This window comes from Balaenoptera ricei, chromosome 7 (assembly GCF_028023285.1).
Source record: "Balaenoptera ricei isolate mBalRic1 chromosome 7, mBalRic1.hap2, whole genome shotgun sequence".
Lineage (NCBI taxonomy): Eukaryota > Metazoa > Chordata > Mammalia > Artiodactyla > Balaenopteridae > Balaenoptera > Balaenoptera ricei.
Genome location: NC_082645.1, coordinates 103619586 through 103634697, shown reverse-complemented (window position 1 = coordinate 103634697; position 15112 = coordinate 103619586). Strand labels below are relative to the sequence as shown.

General features: G+C 59.4%; 1 protein-coding gene across 6 annotated transcripts; it reads right to left on the bottom strand.

Moving 5' to 3' along the window:
* Positions 1-7583: 7583 nt before the first annotated feature.
* On the bottom strand, positions 7584-14593 carry GMPPA (GDP-mannose pyrophosphorylase A). Of its 6 annotated transcripts, none has more exons than XM_059928776.1 (13): positions 14494-14593; positions 13553-13613; positions 13350-13447; positions 12361-12464; positions 11906-12092; positions 11487-11546; positions 10301-10431; positions 9131-9265; positions 8920-9017; positions 8705-8838; positions 8435-8527; positions 8144-8312; positions 7584-7883 (listed from the first exon to the last, which is right to left on the bottom strand). In XM_059928776.1, exons 2-13 carry the CDS (start codon positions 13590-13592, stop codon positions 7783-7785), a joined length of 1350 nt encoding a protein of 449 aa, XP_059784759.1. In that variant the 5' UTR covers positions 13593-13613; positions 14494-14593; the 3' UTR covers positions 7584-7782. The 6 variants fall into 6 exon arrangements, with proteins under 6 accessions (XP_059784759.1, XP_059784760.1, XP_059784758.1 ...); XM_059928777.1 differs by having other exon boundaries at positions 14253-14581; XM_059928775.1 differs by having other exon boundaries at positions 13553-14581.
* Positions 14594-15112: the final 519 nt, after the last annotated feature.

The following is a 15112-nucleotide window of genomic DNA, read 5'->3' as shown; positions in this document are numbered from 1 at the left end:
TGCTCCGCCACGCCGCGCAGCCCCAGCCGCTCCGCTCAGCATGTGCTCCGGAGCCCACCCCGTGCTTAATAATTCAGGACATGTCAACAGCGTTTCACCGGCGGCACGGGCGGCAGGAGCCAGGCCAGGGGAGGGGGCGGCCCCCAGCCCGGGACAGGGATCGCCCGTCCCTACTGCCTTAGACCTCGTCGGGATAGCCCCAAACTCTTGCTACACCCTAGCCATTCGTGGGGTCCCCGCATGGCCCCACTCCCAGGCCACCCGGAGAGGAGGGTTGCACCCGGAGTCCTTCGCTCATTCTGCCACTTTTCTGGACCGCACCCCAGGAGGGGTCAGCCGACTCCATCCCCGACCTCCTGGCCTCCCTGACTCCTGACTGCAGCCACCCAGCCGCCGCCTGACCCCACTACCCGACTCACGGCGGCTTCCAGAAACTCCTTGGGAGAGCCACTTGTTTGAATGAGGGAGGGGAGGGGAGGGCAGAGCAGAGAAGGGCAGGTGAGACAGACAAGGGGACAATGGTGGCTCCACCAAGATTCTTGGCTTTCCTACAGCTTTGCTCCCGACTTAACACCCACCATACCCCCGCCCCCTCTGGGATGCTGGCCGCCCTCTCCCCGACTTCACCTCCACCCCCGAAACTCAGTCTCTCGTGTGTCTGGGACAGAGGGCACCCTGGCTGACTTGCACATCTGTGACCGCTTTGCTTCCCCAAATGTTCCCCAAATCCCTGGCCAGGCCGGGGGTCGGGGGGAGCGTGTTGGGTGGACAGGCCGGGGAGCAGAGGAGGTATGATGTGGGCGAGAGGGTGTGGAACGGAGGTCAGGAAGAGCCCAAATGGGGGTGCTGGAGGGAGCAGAGATGTGCTGCGCTTGAATGGGAAGGAATGCAGCCCTAAGGAGACGGATGCAGGGGGGCCTGGCAGAGGGGCAGGGGAGCCCTGGGATGGCTGCCGCCTTGCGGGGAGGAAGCAGGCATGCGGGCTACTATCACAGGCAGGGATGGGGCCCCTGGTGGCCAGCGGAGAGGAGGTGATGCCTGGGTGCCCCCAGGGTGGGGGTGGTCACCGTGAGCAGCTTGTGCTCTGGGGGGGGGGGCCGTGTGAGAGCGAGAGCCCTCATGGGAGAGGAAGTACTCGTCCCCTAGAGGAAAGGGGGGGGCTGATTAATCGGGGCGCTAATGAGCAGCAGGGAGAGGAAGCTCAGAGGGGCGGGGGAGGCGGCTCCATCGATCCGAGCCGCGGAACCAGCAGCTGAAAAAAAAAAGTGAGAAGGGAATCGATCTGAGGGAAACAGCAGCTGCTGGGGATTAGAGCCCGAGGTCCACCCGCTGCCCAGTGGCCACCCCTCCCCTGCGGCGGGCCTGCCCTGCCGGTCGCAGCCCCTGCCTGGCCTGGGAAAGGGGCCCAGGGATGGCTCCCCTGGGGAGCAGGGAACCACTCTGCTCACCCTTGGTTGCAAGGCCAGGTCAGGCCCCGTCCATCACAGGTCACCCCAGCACGGAGCCCACCCACACGCAGCCGCCCACCAACCCTGGCCCTTTGGGGCACCCTGTCTCCAGCCTCTCATCAACGTAGCTTCCCCAGCGGCCCCTTGGCTGGGCTTCCCCACAAGCCGTCTCCCCCAAGCTGGGGAGCTGAGACCCCTGGGGTCAGGGGCTGCATCTGGCAGCATCCCAGAGGGGAAAGGGGCTGGCACGGAGAGCAGCTGCTGAGTTAGCACCCAGAGCCTCCAAGCGACGACAGACTGTCCCCATCTCTGCCCCCTGCCCAGGGGCAGCCCCCTCCCATGCTCACCCCTCCCTGCTAGACTACCAGACCCTTCCAGTACTTCCTCCCCCACCTCCTTATCCTCCCCAGCCTCTCTCTTCCCCTTTCTCCTGGTATTGATTTTTCTTTACTGGGTTTTTTTTTTTTTAAAGGTGATTTAATTGCTTTTTTAAGGTTACTTCAGTCTGGGGCTCTGCCAGGAAAGCGGGGAACTGCCCCCCAAGCTCTCCCCAGCACTGGTTGCCACCCAGGACTCAGTGTGTGTCACTAAATTGTCCTGCCATCCAATGAGATCACAGGGTCTTTCTCCCCAACATACTGGCCTCCATCACGAGCCCGAAGCACGCCCTCTTTTCTCCTGAGGGCATGTCGGGGAGCCTTCAGCCTCTAGAAGGAATGAAGTTGGGTGGTAAGCCGGTACTGGGGGGCGGGCAGGGGCAGGGTGGTGAGGGGAGTTCCAGGCCACCAGGAAGTGGAGCAGCAGTTAGCTGCATGCCCCCCCTCCACCCCCGCTGCCCTACAGCAAGCTGTCTTCAATTGTCCCCAAGTCCTCATCCTCCAGTCTCCCAGGCCCCAGGGATATGGTTGTGCTCAGTGGGAGCCCCCCGCCATGTCCTTTCAGACCATCCCTTGGCCTTTTCCCGCCACTCCTCCAGCCTCTTCTATCACCCACCCTGTCCCCTTCCACCCTTTTCCCCTCTGGCCCCTGTCCTTTCTCCCCTCCCTTTCCCTGCTTCCCTGCCTGCCTCCCTCTCTGCCCGGCTGCAGTTGGGTGATAATCTCCCTCATTTAGCCTCCCGGCTGCTTCCCCGGCTCATTGCCCAGCTGGTCCCTGGGGCCCAGCCCAGCTTCTTCCCCACCCCCACGCCCAGCCCTGCGCCCAAGCTCCCCCATCCCTTCCCCGCTTCCCCCACCCACTCCCAGGGGACCAGCTGCCCCCTGCAGTGAGCATCAGGGCCAAGTGTGGCTAGCCAGGACCCAAGCTGGGTGTGAGCAAAGGGGGAGGGGCTGCCAAGGACTCTGGGGGTGGGAATGTGGGTGCAGGTTCCGGAGGGGCCGGTGGGGGGGGAGTGTGGGGTGCAGGGTCAGGATGTGAAGCCTCAGCCAGGCATCCTCTGCCCACCAGTTGTCCCCATTCCCCAGATTTGTTCGCAGTCCAATTCTCCACCCACCCCCCAGGGGCTGAACTAGGCTTCCTTACAGAGAGAGAATGGTGGATGGACTGAGAGGCAGAGATTAGAGTGCCATCTGTACAGCCTGACAAGGCAGGGCATGGGGATGGGGGGCAGAGAGGTAGGGAGGGCAGGAGGGTTCTGACTCAGAACACCTGGTAGGGGGCACGGAGGTTTTCTTTGGGCAAAATGCTCCAAAAGGCAGACCTGGAGACCTCCCAGGATCCTGCTTGTGGGGCTCCAAGGAAGCTCCAAGGCCCATCCTGCACCCCGAGCTCTGGGGTTGCCTCTTCTCCCAGCAGGGACCCCCAAGCTGAGCTGCATTTGCCCCTTCCCCCCATTTGTGGGCCTTAGACTTCCAGCCTGGGTGGCCCCACTCCTAAATGACATGACCCCCAAACTCCTAGATAGCATTCTAGGGGGAGGCCCCAGTCTCCCCCTGCTCACAGAGTACACCCCTTGCCACCCGGCCCAGCTCAGACACCTGTCCCAGGCCTGGCTCTGCTGCGGACCAAGGCATGAGCCAGTGTGGGACAGACGTGGGTGGGAAGGGACACGGATGGGGGAGGCGGAGGCCGGGACTGGGCCAGGCCTGGCTGGTGAGCGAGCAGCGGTGACAAACGGGCTGTGCGGGGGCCGAGGGGCGGGGGGCGGACGGCGGCTGATTTATCTGGGTTATTTATGCTGCGGACGAGGCAGGAGAAGCGGTTAATGAGAGTTCCAGCGAAGGGGGTGGGGAGGCCCGGACGTGATCTGAGGCAACTGAAGAGGGTTAGCGTCCCGCTGCCGGGCCCTGCCCCCACTGCCCGCCAGCACTCTGCACACCCTACCCTGTCCAAGGACCAGCCCAGCCCTGCCCAGCCCTGAGCCCTCTCCTGTGGTGGGCACCAACAACCCAATCCGGGGCAGTGGGTTACTGGGATTGAAGGGGACCATGTCCAAGATTGAGGGGCTGCTGGAGGAACCGGGGGAGGGGGCCAGGAGATGGAGGGGGCAGGGAAGGAAGAAAGATGGAAAATCTTGGCTGGTCAGAAACTGACCAAGTCTGTGGGGCCTGCGGGGGAGGGTTGAGGCGGAAGGAGATCAGTGTGGGGCTGGTGGGCAGCTGCAACCTCGGGGCTGAGGCTGGAGAGAGAGCAAAGGACACTGGGGTGCAGATCTAGTGTCAGCCAGGAGTCATTATGGGGGGCCTGAGAGGCAGAGACAGGCCAGGGGGTGCTGGTCAGAGAGAAGAGAGAACCGGTGAAGGAGGGGGGAAGAAGATCCCGAGAAGGAGGGGGAGAGGGCTTTGCAGCAGCGAAAGCTGCTGGGAGCAGATAAGGCGGCACAGTAGCAGCAGGGATTAAAGCTCTGAGGGGCAGGGACGGGGACGAGGCGTGGGACACCGGGGTGGGGGGAGGCAGGGAGGAGAGGGTTGAGGGCAAGACACCTGGGCCAAGGAGATGAGAGCGAGAAACGAGGGCTGCAAAGGGGCAGGATTTAATCAGAGGCCAGAGGTGGTCATCGCCTGGGAAGCGGGATGGTGGAGGCGGGGAGAAGGGACTCCTGATCACCCGGGCTGAGTAGGGGGGACTTTTCCGCCACCAACGGAGGCCCCATACCGTGTGCCTTTTGGGGTAACAAAGCTAAGCAGAGGGGTGCATTGCTGAGCGGAGGGTACTGCAGATTGTTGGGGACGGGAGTACCAGGGCCCGGCCCTGGGAGCCACCGAACTCTGGCTAGAACTTGGACGTGCAGGACATCACCTCCTTGAGGCGGCCAGTGGAACACAAGAGTGTCACGGGGACCTTGACCACACTCAAGGGTGCCCAGCCAGTCGGCCCTGGGATGGAGACCCCATCACGTCCAGGGTGGCAAGGACCAGTGCTTCAGAGGGGGTTTCTTTCTGGGGAGGGGCATGGGCACGGAGGGGGGCACTGGCTTCCCGAGGCTCAAGCTTCGGACTCAGATGCCCCTTACCACCCCCTGCTCTCCTGTTCTCCAAGCCTCCCAGAAGCGTGTGCCTGGGGAGGGTGAAGCCCCTGTTCCCTCCAGACGAGGGCGAGAGCGGTTCAGAGGTGGCCAAGGCGGTGGAAGGGAGCCTGGAGGGAAGGAAGGGAAGGAGGAGGAAGGGGTGAGGGCGGCAGGCGGGGCAGAGTAATTGCATGTTTGTCAGTTCTCCTGTCTCTGCACACGAGGGAGCGTGTGTGGTGGTGAGTGTAGCTTTGCCTCGACGAGTCTGTGTCTGTTGGCAGAAGTGTCAGTGTGTCTGTCTCAGGGGTCTGGGTTCTCCTTGGCCCCCGCCCCAACTTTTTGTTTTGGGGAGCGCGGCTCTGGGCACACCCAGCTGTGCTCCGTGCTGATGCGGCAGATGTGGCAGGGCCCCAGCTGTGCCTGCTTCCCGGAGAGGGGGAGGGGGCTGCAATCTGCTCCCCCACGATGGCTGCTAAGTGCCAGGGGGAGGGGATGGGGATGGGGGTGGGAAGGAGGCCCAGGCAGGAGGGAGATGAGGGCCCTGCCACTCCCCCCACCCCATCCTGGCCAGCCTCCCCCAAGTCTGCGTTCTTGGCTCGGCCTCTTCCCCCTAGCTGGCTCCCGAAGCCCATCCAAATTTCTCTCCACGCTCAGTCCCGGTCGGTCCCCAGCTCTCCTCCTCTGTCACCCCATCCAGCTCAGTGCCAGGGACCCGCCCCCCTCCCCGGCCCCCAGCTCGCTCCCCCTCGCTGATTTTACAGAATAATCTTTTTATGGAAACTGAAAAAAGCACTAATGGCAGGAGCGCACCCCTCCCCCGCATCCCTCCCCCCTCATCCCCTACTTCCCACCCCAGTTCCCTCTGTTCTCGCAGGGCCAGCACCCTCCTACCCTTACAGGGCCAATGAGGTCCCAGAGGTGGTGAAGGGGGCTCCCTGCCCTCTCCCCTCCGGGGGCAGGGTACTCCCACATCCTGGGCTCTGGGCTGTGCCCTCAGAGGTGGAGGGATGCTAGGCCCTCCCAGGGCAGACTAGGCTGGAGAGGAGTGGGGGGCATCGGAACTTCTCTCCTTAGACCCCGCTCCACCTGAGCACCCATACATCAGTAACATCCTCCGCGTTGCTGGGGGGGGGGGGCGCACCACAGAGACCTCAGCTTCACTAACCCCCCTTCACTTTAAACACTGACCCCGTCCCTGTCCAGTGCCTATCCCCACCCCCACTGGGCCCAGGAGGGGGGGGTCCCGGGGGCCAGGGCCTGACACAGACTTATTGGATTTCACAGTGTTTTGCTGAGAAAATAATTAAATTATCATATTTATGATGAAGCTGCCATGGCCCCTGCCAACCACTCGGAACAGAAGGGTCAGGACTCGGGGGAGGAGAGGAAGGGACCCAGCCCCTGGCCCTGTGGCCCACCCCTCTCCCAGCCCTGCCCTCAGGGGGTTGACCCCAGCCCAGAGGAGGCATCTGCAGACCCCTCCGGACCCCACACCGAGGTGACGGAAGGTGTGGGCTGGAGGCAGAGACTGGAGGGACCAGGAACGGGAACCAGGAAAAGGGCTGCGTCCAGGCAGGTTGTAGGTCAGGACCGCTAAAACCCCCGATTGTTTCACATGCACGTGCGCTCTGACACAGCCTGCAGGGCCTCCAGGGGCTGGGTGGTCACACCTAGCCCAATCCCCGGGCCGCCCTCGGCCCAGCTCCTGAGAAAGTGCATCCTCCTAACAGCCCAGCTCTGAAGCTCTGAAATCCTGGGCTCTGTCCCAGACCCTGGTGCTGATAACCAGGCCCCGGCACCCTGCTGCCTGCCACCCTGCCTGCTGCCAGGACCCCCTCCTCCCTCCCACCCACGCCCTGCTCCCCCCCCATTCTCTTCGGGTAATTAGATTCCTCTCAATTAGCAGATTACCATCATTACCCGCTCATCTGGCAACTAAGCTCTGCACCCACAGCTGGGGAAAGGGGGGCACCGGGAGGGGCACACGGGGGTCATGGGCAACCACGAGAGATGGCTGGGTATCTCTGGGGCTTCAGGAATGTGGAAGGAAGACTGAGACTCCCCCCAAAGAGCAGAGCCAGGGTGGTGGGAGGTGGCCAGGGCCCCTCCCCTCCCAGAATGGAGTAGCTCCCACTGTGCTTCCGGAGAGAAAGGCACCAGCTCAGGCCCACCCTGCCTGCCAGGGACTAGGAAGCAGATACCAGGCCTCGGGCGGGAGAGAATCCCCGACCCCGCCAAAAGCCAGGCTGGGAGCAGATGGAGCTGGCAAAGCAGAAAGCAGGCCGGGCCGGGGCTCAGCAGCCACCGAGGAGAGCGGCTCCGGGTGATCCAACCTCGGGCCCAGGGCTCCCAGCCCGCACCCCACTGCCCAACCGAAATCCTCCCCCCTTCCCTTCGGAATCCTTCCACTCTGGAGCCTGAGCCAGGCCCAGTGAAGACGAACAGGGAGGCGGCGTCGGGGTAGGGATGAAGGCGGGGGCCAGCCGGCTGGGAGCCTTGAGGGCCTTCCTCCAGAGCAGCGCGAGGGGCTGAGGCAGTGGGAGGGGGAGATTTACCAGGGCTCCAGATTCATTATTCATGAGCCCGAAGCAACGACTCCAATTTAAATGCTAATGTGGGGGGGCCTGAGTCAGCCACCCCGCTTCCACTCTCACCCCCAGCCCAGGCACAAGCGGAGTCCTTACTGGCTCCAAGGTTCACCCGGGTTTATTAGGGAGTGGAGAGGGAGGCCACCAGTCCCCCGGCCACCCACGTTGCTCCCCGTGTGCGCGTGCGCGCAGGAAGAGCCTGGCTGGCTTCCTCCGGTCCCTCCTGGACAGAGGCTGGCCATGCAGGCAGGAGCCTCAAGGGGAGCGGATCAGAGTTGGGGGGAACTTCAGGCAGCCCCCCTCAGAGGATGATCTGGTTGGTGAAGCTGCGGCTCAGCTCCTTGTGTGGTAGAACAATCGAGTTCAGTATGAGCACCTCGGCAGGGATCCGGACGCGGCAGCCTGCAGTGTGGACAAGGGCACCAGGGGGAGGCCGTGGGGAGGGGAGGCGAGGGGCAAAGAGCTGGGGGCCACCACCATCCGGGAGGGATCCCTCCCTGCCCATCTGTGCCCTGGCCTCATACCCCCTGTGACTCACATAGAGCAGACACTGGGTAAATGTTTGCTAAAGGAATAAACACACACACACACACAAATGCTCCCACAGGGCACGGCCATCACCTGTGGAGGTTTCTCACAGCCTAGGGCCCTGGGAAGCATACCTAGGATGGTGATGGCAGGGAGCAGCTTCCCATCCTTGAATAGGCTCTCACTGTCCATGTGGGCTCGGGGGTCGTTGGGATTGGGGTCACTGGGGGTACCCTCCACGCGGGCCCAGCGCCCCACGGTGCTCCCCCAGCCCACGATGCTGTGCAGGACACACGTGTGTTCCTGCCAGACAGGACGATGTGAGGTGAGGGGGTGAGAAGGGGCCAGGTGCAGAGCCCACGGGGCTCACCCCTCCCCTCAGCCTCTTGGGGCGCCACGGCTGCTGGGTGTGCCTGGGTGCCTACCTGCAGTGTGGCTCCGTGGAGGACAATGCTCTCTCGGAGCCGCACACCCTCGCCTATGGTCACCCCCTCCCCGATGGAGACGTTGGGGCCCAGCTGCGGAGAAGAGCACAACCATAGCCTTGGAGGGCCCCAAATCCAATCCCCTCATCAAACACACAAGGCTTGAGGCCATAGGACAGGCTGTGACAAAGTGGAGAGACCGCTACTCCGAGCACGGGAGGTATCTGTAACGCCCCACCCATGCTTCCCCTGGGCTGGGCCACCACTTACCACAGCAGATGGGGCCACCTTAGCTGTTGGGTGGATGTAAACGTTTCCTAGAAGCAGAAGAGAGGACCTGGGGGCAAATACCCCAAACCACATCTGGTTCAGGGAGGGCAGGGATTGAGACTTCACATCTGGATCTAAGGTCAGGAGTCACAGCTCAGAGGGGAGAGGGGGCTGGGCTGGGGGGCAAAGGTTAGGAATTGGGGCCGGATGGGTACCTCGAATCCGTGGACCCTCTGGGGTGTGCTTGGCCAGGCGTTCTGGGTGAGTGAGCTGGTACTGGCTCAGATAGAGGCGGGAGGCATAGAGGGCTGAGCTGGGGGCCAGAAAGTGGTGCAGGGGCTCAGGGGCCAGCAGGGCCTGTGCCCACCACCCCAAAGTTTCAACCTCCAGGTGACCCAACCACCCCATCAGAGGCCCCTCCCATACCCTGCAGACTTGATCTGACTCCAGATACCATCAGTGAGGTGCACATAGATCTGGCCCTGCCCGGCCAGGGCGGAGAACACATCCTGCTCCAGGCGGATGGTACCTGCCCCAGGCCACAAGCCTGACGAGTCCTCCCTGGCACAGAGGAAGGGATGCTGACATCAGTTCCCCAGCTGAGCCCAACTGGGGGCCAACAGTCTCTTGGGGATAGGAATGAGAGTGAATCCCACCACCTCTCCAGGTCTGGTCAGATCTGCTCCAAAAGGATGCTCACATCCCAGGAAGCTCTCCCATCACCCTCATACACATCACCTCCTCTCCTCCCTGAGCTGTCAGTGTCCCCAGGCACAGACCTGCTGTTCATCCTGCCCCACATCCAGATGGAGTTCGACCAGACCTGGCTCCTCCCCCTTTTCCCATTCTCCGCCACCCCATCCACTCCTCTGAACCCCGCCTCCGGTCACCCTCCCTCTCACTCACTGGATGGAATGAAACACAGACAGACTCACCCCAGAGGAAGGCAGCTGGTGGGGGCAGAGACAGTCACAGAGAGAGAGAGAGAAGAGAGAGATGGTGGAGATGCCAGCTCAGCAGAAACAGACAGAGAGGCCGGGAGAGATGGAGAGAGAAGCAGAGAGATGGATGGGAGTGAGAAGATGGTGATGAGTGAATGAGCCTTGAGATGGGGAGATGGGCGGGGGAGGCGGGAGCAAAGGCAGGGATCCACAGAAAGGAACAGGTTCCAGGCCTAGGAGGATGACCCTGGACTTTGGCTTGTGGTGAGCAGGGCTCTGGGGCACTCAGCCTGAGTGTGTGTGTGTGTGTGTGTGTGTGTGTGTGTGTGTCTGTCTGTCTCAAGCCTGTGTGCACCCAACTGTGTGTGTTGCCGTCTGTTCTAAAAGGCATCTCTGGGACACTCAGGGCTTGAGAGAAATGGACCAGAAGGGGAGTGGGCAGGTGGTGACAGAAGAGGAACTGGGATGGATAAGGAAGAGGGACAGAATGAGGTTAGGAAGGGAGGGACTGGGAGGCCCAGCTGGAGAGGACAAGTAGAGATGAGAAGGGGAAGGAAGGTGAGCGGGTGGAGGTGGAGCCTGCAGAGACTGGGGCGGGGGGGCTGGTCTGTGACCGGGGGCACTTGGGGTCTCAGGGCCATGGGGCCTGCCTCACAGTTGCCCATCCTGCTGATTACGCTGGAAGACATCCCGAAGGGGCTTCAGGGCTTCCGGGGAAAAGAGATAGATGCCACAGTTGATGATGTCACTGACAAAAGTGCTGGGTTTCTCCACATAGTGCAGGACCTGAGAACACAGTGGGCTGGGATCAGTGTAGGAGAGGCCACTGCCATCACCCCCTAAGACCCTCTGACCTCCAGGTCCTCCCTGCTGCCGGAGTGGTCTTCCTAAAATGCAGACTGCATCTTGCCGCTGGCCTTCACCTTCAAGATAAGTCTGAACTACAGGCCTGTCTCCTCCCCACCTCCCAGAGCTTCCAGAACACAACTCCATGCTACTGCACGCCTGCACTGGGAATGTTCCTTCCCATCTCTTCATTTGGAAAACTCGGCTTTCAAAACCCAGCTGGCATTGTCACTTCCTCTATGAGTCCACTCTGCCCCAGAGTTGGCTTCTCAGGTCTGGGCACCCCTGGCCTCTGGCCACACCTCACCGGTAGCACTTGTATCATTTGCGATGGTTGGTTTTTGACTGTCTCTCCCACTAGTCCAAGGGTTCCTGAGAAGCAGGGATTGTCGTTCGGCTGTGTTTCCCTCACACCTAGCTAGTGCCTAGCACAAAACTTCAAAAAAAAAAATTCGTGTGTGTGTGTGTGTGTGTGTTTACATGTATTTTTAATACTAAAGCTTGAACAAATAAAAGGGGTGCATGGAAGTCAGTCAGGCTCAGGGGCAGGGAGCTTCACAAACAAGGACAGAGACCCTCTGCCTTGATGATTATGCTCCTCCCTCCATAAGTCTGGACGCATGCTGTTTCCTGCCTCCTGGCCTTTGCACATGCTGGTCCCTCTACCTGCAACGCCTTCCTGTCTCCGTCATCTAAACAAATCTAAAACTCAGCTCAGACCTTGCCTTCTCCAGGGAGCCCTCCCCTCCCCCACCCAGACAAGGCTGGGTTGGGCCTCCTTTTGTGCTCTCATAGCACCCTGATCATTCATCTACTGTTACCCCTTCACTCTCGACGATCTCTGTAGAAAGGATATAGGATGAACAACTGAGGGTATGCCCCACCTGCTTGACAAGACTGGGGCCCATCCCAAAGCATTCCAGCATTCTCTAGAGGCGGAGTGGGAATGATGATACACAGAGCAAGCGCCCAGCCAGCCCCCTCTCTGCTCTCACCTCATGCGTCTGTGGATTCTCTACGATGCAGCCGTAGTTGAGGGATTGTGTCCTGTTAGCCTGAAAGACAGACACACCGAGACAGTGACCTGCCAGCTCCACGGCAGCAAGGTCTGTTTTCTCTTTCTTTCTTTCCCTCTCCTATAGCACCTGGCACGCATCTCTGCTGCTGTGGACAGGGCTTCAGCAAGGGTGAGAACTGACAGCTGCCGCCACTCCTCCCCCACTCCCTACTGCTGAGCAGCCGAAGGGCTTGGGGTCTCCACCACCACCTCCACCACTGCTGGGGTTTCAGGCACATCTCCCTCCTGATGCCTGATCCCACCGCCTGGGCTGTCCCTGCCTCCCTGACATCCTGCACTCCAGAAACCTTCCTGGATCACCCCCTCTGCACCCTCCAGCCCCCCTGGCCCCCTCACCGTGGTGCCAAGGAGCAAGAAAGGGTGAGGCTGGTGTCTGTGGACATCCAACATAGTGCTCAAGGGGAAGTCGGAGCAGACGTCAGCGTTGAGCACGAAGAAGACTTCGGGGCCTCCAGCCAGAATTTGGTCCCGGAAATGGTAGAGACCACCCCCTGTGCCCAGGGGGGCAAATTCTTGCAGGTACCTGTCCCCAGGGACCACATGGCCAGCTCAGTGAGATCAGAGGAGACAGATACCAGGAGCCTGGGCACCTGACTCCTCCTGCTCCCAAGGTTATACCTGCCCGAGGCCCACAGAGAAGGCAATATACTCAGGGATTCAAAGATGCCCAAATAGGAATCCTCCTAGTGTGTGAGGGTGAAGCCTGGCGAATGCTGACTTACCCCACTCCTGAGAACCAGAGGCTTAGTGCACTGACCCCCCCAGCCCATACAGCATGTGTGCACAAATACCTGATCGGAAGGTTAAACTCCTGTTGGGCAGCTTCTAGGAACCGGGTAAGGGGCTCATCAGGTTGGTAGAAGCCAATGAGCAGAATCTCCTGCATCCCAGGGACCTGGGGACAAGGGAAGAGGTTGGAAGAAAAAAATATCTGAAAGGAGGGAGAAATCCCTGGTACTGGCCCATAAGTCTGGAGAGACCAGTTTCATTCTCAGCTATGGGGCCCCTGGGTACTCACTTTCCCACTCTGGCCCGTTTTCTCCTCTGGACAATGAGGAAGTTGGAGGAAGTCTCAGTCCCTGATCTTTTAACCTTTTATTATTCTATTATCCCCTGCCCCCTCACATCTGAATTGGGGCTCACCCTAGGGAAGATTTTGCCTACCAAGCTGCGTTAAAGAATAACCCATAATTTCCCCCCATATTTATTATGTGTCAATCTGAGCTTGAGATGAGGATATCATTTATCAGGTGCCTACATTGTACAAGGCACTTTACAAACATCATTGCAAGCTTTGCCACCCCACAAAGCAGGTCTAATCACCTCCATTTTACAAATAAGGAAACTAAGGCTCAGAAAGGATGGGAAATTCGCTCAAGTCCTTACAGGAGGCAGAGACTGGATTCAAATAAAACCATGCCTGCCTCAATACCAAAAGCAATAAAGAAATTAGCTCCACAGTGAGCAAAGGTATGAGTTCTGTGCTTTGCTATCATTAAGGTTCCCCCTGCTGCAGTGTTAAATTGTCTCTAAGAGTCTTGCCTGATCCCACATTCCATGCTTTAAAAATAGGAGTGCAATCTGAGCACGAGGCCAGAGGAGACACTAGGTTAGGGGAAGACAGCAGAGCAGCTGTACCACACAACTCCAGGGGGCGACATTCACATTTTCACTTCTAAATGGTGGTCCCTGTGGGAAGGTCATGGCTGGAAAAGGGGGAAATACAGCAAGAAGGAGATGAGCAGGAAGTGAGGTGGGAGAGGGGAGCCTATGGGGTTACCTGGGCACAAGCCTCAATGTGGTGCTGGATCATAGGGACCCCCGCCACAGGAAACAGTGGTTTGGGCACCTCAAATGACAAAGGCCTGAAGCGAGTCCCTGGGAGAGGAGAAAGAAGCACATTTCAGCTTCCTGCCTCCCTCTGTCCCCACCCCACCAACCACTCCAGCCCAACCTCCTCCCCCAATTCCCCTGGCTCCTCACCCTTTTGAGGGCCTCCAATCAGGATCACAGCTTTGAGCATGATGGCGATTGCTACCTAAACCTCAAATCCCAACAGAAAAGTCAGGCTCAGATCTCACACCCCAACCCAGGAACCTGACTCATACCCCAACCAAGCCCCCAAACCCCAAATAGCAACACTTAGTCCCCTCGGAGGATGTAAATCCGAAGTTCAATGTAGACCTGCCCCGGACACAACACCTCACAAATCTCACACAACTCAAATCCTAGCCCAGCCTCCAGCCAGCCTTCAAACCCCACAGGGATTTCATCCAAATTCTGAAATTCACACCCCACAATTTGACCCCTAACAGACTTCCCTCTGGCCACAAATTCAGCAAACTCAGAAACTCAGCAGGAGAAGCCCTTCTCAGACCCCAAACCTCAAAAAACCCCAAACCCACCGATTCCCAATGGTTGCATCCTCACTCTAGATGTTAAGCCCTGAACCCCAACAGTGAACCCTGAATACTGAACCCCAGACCCTGAGTGAGCCCCAAATATTTAACTACAATCCTAAGAATGAATCCCAAGTACTGAACTAGTGCAGATCCGCATCTGATGCATCCCAAATCCTAGCAAAAAAAACTATATAGGCTGAACCTGAATCCTAAAACCAAGCTCTAGGTGAACTCCGACTCAAAAGACAAGATTCCTTTAGCATCCCAAACACCCAACCTACCAAGCCCTGAGTACCGATACTGACGACAAGTACTGAATCTCTGGATTCGGAGAACTGATTGCTGACCCTCTGAACCCCACAACTGACTCTAATAAACCCTAGCCTCGCGTAGCCAGGGGTTGTGGAACCAACACAAGAGCGGAAGTGCGGAAAGCCAGCCGAGGCCTCCGAGCCTCTCTCGGTCTACCGTCCGTCCTCTGCCCTCTACCCCTTTCGCCGCCCCTCCACCGGCTCCCTTTACCACTGGCTCCCTTTGCCACTAGTTCCCTTTCGCCAGATCTGTCGCCCACTACTTCTTGCTCCTTCCGCGCACGTGTCTTCTCGCAGGTCGCGAGAACTCCTTCGCGGAGTCTGCCGGGAATTGTAGTTCTTACTATCTCCTTGCTTTCTAACCGAGGGAGGAGGTGGGATTTATGGGAAAGTACGGGGGCGTGGCCAAGGAATCTAGGGGCAGATATAAATAAGAGGGATGGCGCCTGAGAAGCAGAGGTTGGAATTTAAGATTAGGACCTAAGCTGTCTAGGAAAGGGCCCAGGGGTACCAGCCAAAGCCTAGAGCCGGGTCACAGGGAAGAGCGAGGCTAGAGACCTGAGGGGGGTGTGGCCAGCCTTGAAATGGGAGGGCCCAGAGTGCAAACCCCCAGGAGAGGGTGGGGCTTGAGGTATACAAAAGGAGAGAAGGCGGAGTCGTAGACTCCTCTGACAGTTTGTCTGGGAAGTGAAGGAACTTCTGACCGTGAGAGAAGTTCTGTCTCAGATTTACTGTCTGCAGAATGAAGCACTGGACTAGGCACTCCCCAAACATTCTGACCCCAACATTCTGTGACCTTAGGGTGTAGGTCTGGGAATAAAGTGTGGGTG